The sequence below is a fragment of the Pterocles gutturalis genome, unplaced genomic scaffold (genome assembly GCF_000699245.1).
Source record: "Pterocles gutturalis isolate BGI_N339 unplaced genomic scaffold, ASM69924v1 scaffold52514, whole genome shotgun sequence".
Lineage (NCBI taxonomy): Eukaryota > Metazoa > Chordata > Aves > Pterocliformes > Pteroclidae > Pterocles > Pterocles gutturalis.
Window position 1 is genome coordinate 1 of NW_010135189.1, and position 11,783 is coordinate 11,783.

The window sequence follows — 11,783 nt, forward strand, 5'->3', positions numbered from 1 at the left end:
TAAAATATATTTCAGAGTTCTAGTTAGCTAGTGAATATTGATGAATTTACATATGGCATCCTAATCATGCAATTGCACATAGCAGAAGGAGGGATCCCTTAATCCTTGTGTACAGTACCTCTGGTTTGCTAGTGTCTCCTTATCTGCCTGAAGGTATATAGATGACAGAAATGTTAAATTAAGTTTGTTTTTTTCCTGAGGTATGTATTTATAGAAGTAACTTGTGAACAATTTTAAGATTTGGCCTTTAAGATTCTTTATCAATACTTGATCTTTAAGAGGCTACATGATAGCATTGGGGATTTGTGTTCTGGTTTCTTTTTTCCTTTTAGGATTTTTAATAGCACAGGATGCTTCTGAACGAGCAGCTCTTCTTCACCCAGGAGTCCTCTCTGATGGGCAGTTCTATTCTCCTCCTGAATCTGTAGCAGGTACTTAGGTTCACATAGTGAAAGATTTTTCTTACCAACATTAAACTCCTGCATATTTCTGCAGCTTCAGGGGGTAAGGCCAGGGAAGGGTGAAGGGAAAAAAAATATATTTCCCTTTTTAAATTAAAAGTGTACTTTATCAATCCTAAAATGAAAATATTCTTTTTTTATTCAGTAATTCAGTTTAGTTACTACTGATCAGATTAGCTACAATACACATAGTTAGTGGGGCTTCAGACATGCCCCAAAGGTGTTATAGACAAGGTAAGTCTGAAGGAAAATGGTACTGCAACTGAAAGGAGGCAGTTATTGTTTGTTTCTGCCTCTGATGATCCTTCTGGGTCCCTTCCAACCTGAGACTTTCTGTTTCTGTGTTCTCTTACCTGCTCGTGGTAGTGTGTCTGCAGCAAAGCACCATTTAATCCAGACTAAACTTGGAGCTTTACAGTATCTTAGGATAGACAGTGAACCTGAAACTGCTCTAAAGCAAACTGAAATTTCAATTGGAGGCTCTTTTCCTTTTTCATAACAAAAAGAAAAAGCCCTCTCTGTATCAAAAGGCAAGCTGAGTGGGTATATTAATCTGAGGACAAGCGTTAATTACATTTTAAGCCTGCATATCACATGCTTTGTTGTAGTTGAGGTATGAGGCGAGTAAGCCAAAAAATAAATGGAAATTCTGCAAGACTTCAGAATGTGTTTGCAAGCATTTCAAGGAAATGAGTGGTTTCTTTATGGGTTGAGGGGATTTGTGTTATTTGAGGATGCAGCATGAACCCACAAATCCTATGTCAGTCTTCTTACCTTAAAATGTAAATCTCTTCTCCAAAGCTGTGCTGTATTATGCAATATATTTAAAATATTAATGTCTAATTGCTAGAAATACATTTGCATATCTTGCATTATAGAGTTATACATATTGGTGATATTTGTCAGTTTAATGTCTGTCTCGGTGGTTGCTGAGCATCTTGGCATAATGAATGACTTAGAGCTCCATCTAGGGATGACGAAGCATTAAGGCAATGTTGAGTATAACCAATTAAAATGTATTTTAGTTAAAGCTGTGAGGAATAATGGTTGGGAGTATTATATGGGATTCAGCCTGGGATTTTTTTGGCAATAGACTATACAGTGTGAGAGGAAGTGGAAGAGCTTAAAATGCTTAATGCCTTTGTCTTTGTGAGAGGGAATGCAGGTCCATAGTTCAGCTTTAAATTGATGGCAAAAGCCCAAGGAAGTCTCCCACTCATTTTATCAAAGATAGTTCTTTACTCACCCTTTCCCCCACACCTCTGGGAGTCTCTTTTAAACTGCCCAAGACACGTGTGCTGAAATGCATACATGAGACAATCTCTTGTCAGAACACTAGATACTGCTTTACAAATTAATAATTTCTGTATTTCTGGCTGCTTTGAAAGTGCATTATGAAGTTGTCTTCCAAAGGGCAGGATGTAGCAAGTGGGAAAATCTGCTTGCCAGTGAGCAAATGTCGAGTTGATTGTCCTGAGTGTGTTGTAGTGAAAACTTGAAGCACTTGCTAACTGAATCCATTGACAGGGTAGGTATTTGAAGAATCATCCCAGTGCTGCATTTTGGGTTTGGTAACTGTAAAAAAAAAAAACCCTTCAATATGAAACATGCAAAATGCTAAGAAATCAAAAAAAAAATTTTTGTGGGAAATAGCTGCTTTGAATTGCCTTTTGATAAGCCATTACTAGTGGTGGTCTGTTTCTTCCTTTTACATTTTTTTCTTCTTTTGTCAGGTGATCTAATAGCATTCTTCTCTTCCTTTTCAGGATCTGATGAAGACTCTGAAGAAAAACAAGACAGTGAAAAACCAGTTGTATAGCAAATATGAAAAAGTAGGTAAGTTCCTTTGCATAGAACCTGCATATTCCTAAAAATACTGCTTTTTTCTGTGTTCCTTCACAAATAATTTGAACGGTGGGCTAACTCTTAGGACTTGATCATCGTTGAATCTGGTCTGTCTGTCTTAGCAACCTTCAAGCAGGAAATCCTGCCAGGCGCTTGAGAGCCTCTAGGTGGGCTTCTCTGCTGCCGAGTCCTGGCCAACCCAAGCCCAAGGGTCTGAGAGCACTGCTTTGGAGTCCAGTGTAAAAGGCTGCAGGCTCAGGATGGAATATGTACAGCATTTATTTGTTGTCTGTCCCGGAAAGGACAGTGGTGGAGCACATCTGTAAAAGCTCCTTTTTTTTGGAAGGGGGGCGAGAGATTTCTTTGGAGATGGCAATGCAAGAGTGCTAGGACGAGGGCCTCTTTCAGTTTAGGTCTGGGACATATATACTCATCTTGAAGACTGCATGGGGAAAACTGCTTTGGTATTTCACCTCCCCAGTCTTGTTTAATACTCCAAATGGGTTATATTGGAGCAGCCGCATCTTAAGATTTTTGTAGTGTACTTTGGTTAAATATGAGATATTATTTCCTTATTTTGGAAATGATTTGCTTTCACTTACTACATGTGGCAATGCTAAAGCTAGGAGAGGTATTAAATGTTCTTGAGAAGCTGATGCTTCTGATTTAAAATCTTCTAGCACTTGTCTGGAAGAGCAGATGACATTTTCTTTTCAGCCTCCTTGTTTTCAATATCTGTTGTCTTGACTTGCATCTTAATTCATACTGATTTAATCTATTACAGAAAGAAAATCTCTCTGAAGGAATTTGTTGGGGTTTGGAAGCTGGCAGCACGCTGTGGCTGACTTGCTGGTGGAGCTGCTAAGAGGAGAAGTATTCATCAGAAAGCAAAGGGAATGGTTTCCATGTACTGTAATACCTCACAAAGATGTACGTTGTTGACATATGTATATTAGGTTGCCTCCCAGGTGGTATGAAAATATTTGTCCATGATGTATTTTATTATTCAGTGATTCCTGAAGTTGATCTTCTACTGACTCGGTAATTACTGGAAAGTGTTGTCTTGTGTACCTAATCAAGAGACTGCTAATATAATGAAGTAAAACTTCTGTATGGTGGAAGTATATTTAATGATTGTTGGGACTCACTAAGTAAAATTATTTTATGTTATTGCAAATTTGTCATTAGTTTTATGTTTACTTTTTTTAACTCCATGTGTTTTCTTTTTTTAATGGATATGCTCACTTTCTAAAATAAAAATGTTAAAACAGGGGTAGTGCATTATGCTGTTTTGTTGCTTTATCAACTGAAAATCTACACCTAACACTCCTTTATTTCTCAGGGGGTAATGAGGATTCCAGTTTGCAGAGATTTTGTGCGAAAGGCGTTACAGTGCTTATCCTGGTTTTGGCAGGTGATTTTAAGCGCTTTGCATTAACATGTACACTGCAGGTACTGTCACACAACAGGCATCCTTAAAACAAAGGGAGGTAGGTGACATGTACTGCTTTCAAGAAGCAAGCTAAGTTAAAGGACTCACATTTCAATTAAGCTAAGCTCTATCAGGTTTTATTTTATAAATAAAGTATTTATAAAATCTTTTTACTTTCCTCCATCAACATTCCAGCTTTATCCTTTAAGTAAAACAGAAGGTAGCATGAATGTGTTTTAGCTATGTATCAGTCTATACAAATAACTATTTCCTTAACATCTCTCAAAAACTTTATACAGGTCAGGCAGGTTAGCAAGCTGCAAAATGTTGCCATCTTCTGTGAAGTGTTTAGGAGGTAAAAGATGAGTCCTAAAAGCTTTGTAAAGTACATGTTCCACAGTCCACTTCCATGTTGTTGAACTAGAGTCAGAACCTTCACTCTAAAATACAGGGGGGGGAAAAAAGGACAATCAATTAAAATGGAATTCTCTTTTACTAGAGAACAGCACTTCTGCAGAAACTTTATTATGTAAGACTACAGCAGTTGTAAAATTCTGCTAGTATTAGAGATGATGTTCATGCTATACAGTCAAGTTAATGTTAAGTTCTGGAAAGTCACTTGCAGAACAGGCTGCCTTAACTGAATGATTAAGCAATACTTAGACACAAGCAGACTATATTTTTAATTTATATGCATCCTTATTCCTCAATAGAAATTTATCATAGCTCAGCAGGTTAAAAAATACATCCCAAAATTGGAGGCTAAGCCCTGTTGTCTTACTAAGTAAGTACACTGCAATACCCAAAGTTAAAAGGTTTTCTTAATATAGATAATACTTCAGAAAATACAAGCCACTTTCTTTCAGAATCTTGACACACTCCTACTTCATTCATTTCACTGAAAGCAGACTTGGGACTAGAAGTATATAGTTGAAAAAGAAGTTTCCTGGGTGGTGGTAGTTTGTTCATATGAGTTACATATTTTTGTACCTGAGAGTTTGTTGGGTTGGTTTCATCTATTATATATTGCTTTCTGATGGAGTAAAACATCGCTAATTCTTTACTTAGGCTCTCAAAACACTCCTTCTCTTCATCCCAGTTTACCTGTTACAAGAAAGAGATGTCATTTAATAGAATATGGGTAGCAGTCAGAGACTTGATAGAGATTCTTAATAGGGAAAAGTCATCATGATGTCTTGGCCGTTGTTGTACTGATAAGGTAAAGGCATAGAACAAAAAAAAGGGTAGAGATGCAGGCTTTCAAATCAAAATATTCTCATTCAATTTAGCTATAAATACAGAGGCATAGCATATTTCCTAAATATAAAAATTAAGTTGTGAATGAATAAAATGAATAAGAAACTATACCTCTGTGGCCAAGCGAAGGATAAACATAGGCAGTCCTTCCAGCGGTGGAACATAGTTGTCTATCAGAAGCGGTAACCCAGTGAGGTTCCCCTCCTGCAAGGCAACGCTGCTGTTTCAGTAAAAAAAAAATGTTCTTTCCTGCAGTAAATGCACTGAAACTGTTACCTGTTGTAATACTGATTCTTATCACACTTTGTGAACCTCAGGGGTATCTCAGGTTACAAGTTTTTAAAGCCTGATGCCAGGCAGGCTTTGCTGGAGGAGGGTTAGGGATGGTGTTTAACTTCCTGAGCCGAGTAGTTTAAATCCAGGTCTCGGGAGACCTGAATTCAGCTTCTTCCTCTGCCTCTAGCCCCTGGCTATGCAGATCCCACCTCCTAGGAGAATATCTCAATGAAGTGTCTGAGTTATACAATTAAGCTGTTCGGTAACTAAATATAAACTTCTTTGTGTAGCCCCCTTTCTAAAAGCAGCATTAGTCCTGAGCACTTTTAATGAAGGGGGTAAGCCACTGAAATCTTACTCTCACAAAGACTTAGCTCCAGTAAGCAGTGCAAGCAGACTACTGCAGTTACCTGCTACCAACATGCAATGCCACTCATTTGCTGTCTAAAGTAATAGCATAATAGCAGCACTCACCTCATCAATTTCAAGAGAAAAATAATCTTTCAACATTTCAGTCTTCTTTTTCAGAAACTCCACAATGTACTCAGCAAGCCCTTCTTTTGGGCCATCTTCTTCTGTCCAGCCACTTTCAGGATCCTCTAAAGCAAGCATTGAAAGCTCATATAAAGGAGCTGGCTCCTAAAAATGGAGAATGCAAAAACTATTGTTAATGACAACTGGAAGGCCATAGCTTCTTCCTTCATTAATAAACTAATTCTAATATATTATTTCTGGCCTGCAGAGCAAACAGTTCTGCTTATCCCAGCCAGTCTAATTAAAGTATGAATTTATTTCTGATATAGTTCTGTACAGTCCACAATCCTGCAGAGTGCTGTGATATTTACAGGCTAAAAGCTAGCAATCAACACTATTTCTCATAGGATTGCATATTCAAAGTATTTGTCCCAATGTAACAAGCAACAGCAAGGCTTGGTGAGTGCCTAGAAGTGACACCAATACCAAGCAGCCAGGATGACAACTTACACTAACAGATACAAAATTACTAACAGAGCTTTCTACATTCTATTCCTACTGTAAAAGAAATGAGACAGTACTCTTGTAGTGGACAAGAACCAACCTGTGAAACTATACATTTGTCTGAAAGGACAGGCTTATTGTAAATAATTTTTTTTTTTTAATATTTTTGTCTAGGATATAAGATCAAATTATACTTACAGACAACCTTAAGACTCCAAAGTTTGCAAAGTCATAAATAAGTATCTGGTAGAAGAGTTCTTGGCTAAATTGAAGTACAAAAAATAGTTATATGGACAGCATCACATATCTCCAAGTTACCATAATTAAAAGGGGAAAGTAAGAGTCATCTTGGAAACACCAAATGTACTTATCCATTCATATTAACAACAATCTTACTTTAATTAAGCAGTTAAAGATTCACATGCACTATCTAGATGGTTACAGTTATATCTGTTTCTTGGTTTCTGACATCAGCCACACTGGTGCAGAAATGTTACACACTCAAGCACGCAGCCACTATCAGTTTATTCCCAGATACCTTATATTTCAACCTCTTCACTCTTTTGCTGCCCTGCAAGAAATGCACAGGAGCTTGGAAACTGATAGACATGTCTATCCTCAGTATATTCTCTTATTTGTTACAAAATGTCTGTAGCTCACCCTGCCAGGCTGCCTGTGTCATTACACTGAGTCCCTGCTTTTCCCAAGCACACCAGACTTGTTTCAACTCCCAACAAGTCAAACAGCTCCTTTACCTGAGTTTTGTAGTATTGAGAAGATACAGTTTGGTCTGATACTGGGCCAGAGCCCACTGAGGACTGACACAGCCAACAAAGGAGTGATCATGTAGCATTTCCTGAAGATCTGAAACAATTGAGGGAGTGGGGAAGAAACAAAAAGGATGTCATTGCATATTTGCAACCCTGCCCTAATTTATTTAGTTGAGTGGTTTGCATCTTTTTAGCATTAAAGTCTCAGATTCCTGTTGAGCAACTATGACACCCCTGCTTCTTCTTATAGGCTCGTACTACCAACTAGCCACATGCTTTGAAATATTAATCATTTCTGTGCATACAAATACACTCATATATAGCAAAGTGTGAGTATAGTTATATCACAAACTCCAAATGCAAATTTAAAAAAATTCTGTTTGCCTTGAAAGGCTATTCAAAATTTGTTTCCAGCCATAGGAATTGCAAACCTTTTACCTTTTTCTAAAACAACTCTTACCAGAGAGAGAATAATATTTCACCAGTCTCATAATTTCATATAATTTTCATAAAATGAAAAACAAAAACTGTAAATAAAAATAATTAATTATCAAGCCTGTCCCAGTCTACTTCACAATCATGAGACTAAGCAAAATTTATGTAATGACCATATCATAGCTGCCATTTCTGTTTGAAAATGACAAAATTAGCTTAGACTTAGCTTCTCAAGCTGTGATTGTATTGTGTTATTAGTTACGATGCAAGTTAAGGTTTGCAAGCTATTTAGAATGCATAACGCATCTATCAACTACAAGGTACACTAAAGTTTTCAAAACAGTCCTCCAGAGTGGGACTCAGTATGGCAGCAGCCTGCTCAAAATTTGGCCCTTGATATTTAACAAAATGTTTTTGTTAAAAGTTCACTTAGCAGCACAGTGAGCTGACCGGGCCACCTTTTAAATATCTTTTTCCTCAGCAGTTCAAACAATGATATTTAGTTGGTGGAATAACAACAATCTTGAGAAGCAAAAGGCTTGCCTACTTGCATGTGCCCGGTTACTGATTTCCTCCTGAAGAGTCAATACACTGGTCAAGTTGATAATTCTTCTTCTAGGGGTGCAGGCAGCAGTCATGTCCTTTCTTGTGTCACCTTCCTCCATTTCTATGTCCATGTCTTCCCGTGGTCTCTTTCTGCAAAGGTATACCATAAGAGAACTTACGACTCTCTAATACCAATCACATCAGACATCTGTTGTTTAAGCAACAAGCAGATACAGCTCTAAAGAAGACATCAAAAAATGTTGGTATTTCTAATTATTTTTTTCATTATAATTTTTCTGTAATAATAATCATTCTCTCAGAACTCTGGCCTCTCATAACAGCTCCCTGCAGGAGCTATAAAAAGATTACAGCACTTTTATCTTTACTAGGGTAATATCTGCAAAATTGAGTGAGTTTCTATCCCCCTGCAAACAGGAGGGCCTCCAAAGAGGCACAGAGCAGTATGATCTCCCTCAACTGAAGTTAATGTCATTATGTATACTGCTTCCAGTATAAATGGAAATCTCAGTTACAAAATTTATCACAAGTTATGCAATTTACAGTTCGCAGATGAAGTTTAATTTCTCAGTAAAATGCCATGGAAAATTATTCTAGGAAATTTTCTCCTTCTGAAAAAGCAGAAGTCCAAAGAGATCAGAAAAATCATCAGTTTCAGGGCCACACCATCAAATAAACAGGCAGCCTTGCACGACCTCAGGAACGATGAGTCTCACCGAGGAAGCACTGCCTCAGTAGACATGGGTTCATTCTCACTCAGCCCCCCAGGCATCACTGTGTCCTTCTGAACATCAGACACTTCAGCTACATCACTGACATCTTCCATTTCGGCATCCTGCAGCCTGGCTGCACTCTCCAGAGGTCCTGCATTAACTGCTGTCGTCGCTTCAGTGGGGCCTGTACGTAAGGGGTTGTTCACTGGCTGAACAAAAGCATCCAATTTCTGCTCCCGGGAATCGGTGCGGACCATCTGATGCGCGTAAACTTTATCACCGGTTCCTTTAGTAACCGCAGAAGAGTTTGCTGCTGATTTCACAACCTCGCTGGTAGAACAGTCGGTTCCCGGAAGTAAAGTCTGTTCAGATATAGGGGAGTAAAGAGAAGAGATTCAACAACACCAAGGAAAAAAAAAAAAAAAAACACCACAGAAAGATCAGCCACATTTCTTACAGCATCTTACTGCTCAGAGGCAAGTAACTTTCAAGCCCCCCAAACACAGTGTCAGCTGCTTTAACAGGCTGCCAACTTTGCACTTGCTATACACACAGCATGAATGTCATCCTGGCCGTCAGCGAAATCATTAGCTAGCATTTCCTTGTCTCAGAGAAAGTATTTAATGCTGAAAAGCACAAGGAAAAATGTTTTTTAAAATATTATAATTCTTATACTCTGCTCTACATAGAGAGCAATTAGAAAATCTTTTTCCTGATTTTTTTTCATTTCTATTAAATCCAAAGTGTTGTGACATACACAGAACAATCAATTTCCTCAGTCACATGCATTTCACAGAAACCAAGGCAGAATAAAAACAATTTACCACATGTGAAGGCTAATATACTTGTAAAATAAAAGAAAGACTGAACAGATACTTAAGAGAAAGCTATGTCAAATGTTTTCATGCACTTTTTCTCCAAGTAAGTTCACTGCCACACTTTTAACATTGGTATATTACGGCAATTTTGTCCCTGAAACAGAGCAAAGATCTCAAGCTATGGCTATCAATCACTGCATAAATTGTACTGCTGAACTGAGTACACATGTTAAACATACTAACAGTTAGAACAGTGCAGAGCTGTTGTCACTCGAAATGTGTTCTCACCTGAGTGAAGTACATCCTTGAAGAATTAGAGCCCAATAACTTGCTCTCTACGTGTTGTTGCACACGCTCTAGAATACTGTCTTCATGAAGGAAATGAACCTCGTGTTTTGTAGGGTGCACGTTCACATCTACATTCTCGGGGGCTATTTCCAGGCTGGAAAACATTTTAGAAGTTAACCTAAAACTTCCCATGGATGGCAGAGAGTGCACAAATGGGTTCAGCACAAAATTTGTCAAGACTCGGGGCCATTACTCTGTACAGAGAAGCCAAAATAGTCCTGAAACCTACTGAAGTTATACCAAACAGATCTCACTATAGTGTATTAAAAAATAATTACTCTGAAGAACTCTATTCCAAACTCACCAAAATCAGCTTGCGTAGGTAAGCTTAAACCAAACTCCATTGTACCAGTACAAAACACTTTTTAGAAATATCTTTTACTTGCAGTGTCTCATGAGTTAAGGACTTCTGATGCCCACTTCAATTAACTTCTTTTTGCTGCAATACCATACTAAGAACAGTAACTGTTAAAAATACCAAGACTAATATAAATCTCAGCATCTGACTGGTCCTAAATGCTTTGCTGTATTCCTAGAAATCCTAAAGATTTCTTTAATGTGATTTAATTATCTCCTGTGTGGCAATTAAGTACCTCAGTGCAATGCTTAACACTACTATCAGGAACACAAATGTCCTTCTAAACCTACTCACCCTAGCTATGTCCTGCAAGACAGTACTGAAAGGCTACTTCTTCCTATTACATTACCTTAAGTATAGGAATGGATGCGTACTTTTTGGCAAATAAGCAGCATACACAGTTTCTATGGCTTTCCGCAATGCAGCTGACTCTACCAATCGATCTGAAACACAGAACAAAATGCTATTTTCAAAGAGCCCTCCTGAAATACACTGCACAGCTCCCAGCTACTCCTTCAGACCAACATCATCATGCTTTGCCATCTTCAAAGGGCATCTGTTACACCTGTTTTTCCCAAAGACCTATTTATTCTTCACAAAAAACCAGGAATAGGCAGCATCTTTTTAGTATGTTTTATATTTAGAAGTATTTTTTCCATAAATACTGAAATAACCAGACTACCTTTTCATTATTTCACACAGTCGAGGTTTGTTGCATCCCATGCCAATGTTACTACAGAATGGAGAGACCACTCTGTATAAGCTGGCAAGACACAATCATAATCTTGATACTCCACAAGCTGAATTTTCTTTAGGCCCAGTTGTAGCTGCTTTCCACTACTTAGAATGCAAAGCATGATGCACGTTACATATAGAAAAACACCTTAAGATCTACAGTTAATTGTAATACTTATTCTTCAATGTTTTTAAGAATGCTTATACGTTTTGTAGTTCTTTAGAAAGTTCTGTTCTTCTGATTATTATGTAAGCGACACATGACTGGACAAAACACTGCCTTTTTTTTAAACTTACGGTTGATGAAGAGTAAAAATATACATTTCTTTACAGAGTAGTTTGCATTCGTGATGTAGCCTTTCATCTTAAAAGCCAGGCTCACATCTTCACAGCCCACTTCTATCAGTTCCCTATTGACAGTTTGACAGAAACACACACAAGAAATTAATTCTTCTGTTGAGGCAAATTGCAAACAGTACTTACGAGTAGCAACATGTTGTTCTATATTCTATTTGTATCACAGCTAATTAAAACATTATAATTATTTGAGGGTTCAAACATCCATTACTGAGACACAGAAATTATTTAACCTGAACTGCATTGTTTCTTCTTTCTAAACAAGTGTAAACTAGTAATCCTGTATGAATAGAGTCTGTAAAACTATCCACATTATCTTTTAATACCTTAACATGTCACAGTATCTATAATACTATAAACATCTATTAATAATTCTAATATGCATTTCACTGTTTAAGCTACTGACAAGTAAGTTTGCTGATGATACCAAATTGAG

General features: G+C 37.6%; 1 protein-coding gene and 1 long non-coding RNA gene across 2 annotated transcripts; one reads left to right on the forward strand and one right to left on the reverse strand.

The window, feature by feature from the left end:
- The first annotated feature begins 332 nt into the window (after positions 1–332).
- LOC104467853 lies at positions 333–3,578 on the forward strand. Its single transcript, XR_727614.1, has 3 exons — positions 333–431; positions 2,228–2,297; positions 3,091–3,578. It is a non-coding gene; the product is annotated as an uncharacterized LOC104467853 (long non-coding RNA).
- A 339-nt stretch (positions 3,579–3,917) lies between these two features.
- Positions 3,918–11,402, reverse strand: MLH1 (mutL homolog 1). The gene is made up of 11 exons (XM_010081796.1): positions 11,288–11,402; positions 10,605–10,698; positions 9,838–9,991; positions 8,735–9,093; positions 8,002–8,150; positions 7,005–7,113; positions 6,448–6,511; positions 5,746–5,910; positions 5,107–5,199; positions 4,729–4,842; positions 3,918–4,178 (listed from the first exon to the last, which is right to left on the reverse strand). The coding sequence occupies exons 1-11, from the start codon at positions 11,352–11,354 to the stop codon at positions 4,011–4,013; spliced, it is 1,536 nt and encodes a 511-aa protein (XP_010080098.1). The 5' UTR covers positions 11,355–11,402; the 3' UTR covers positions 3,918–4,010.
- Positions 11,403–11,783: the final 381 nt, after the last annotated feature.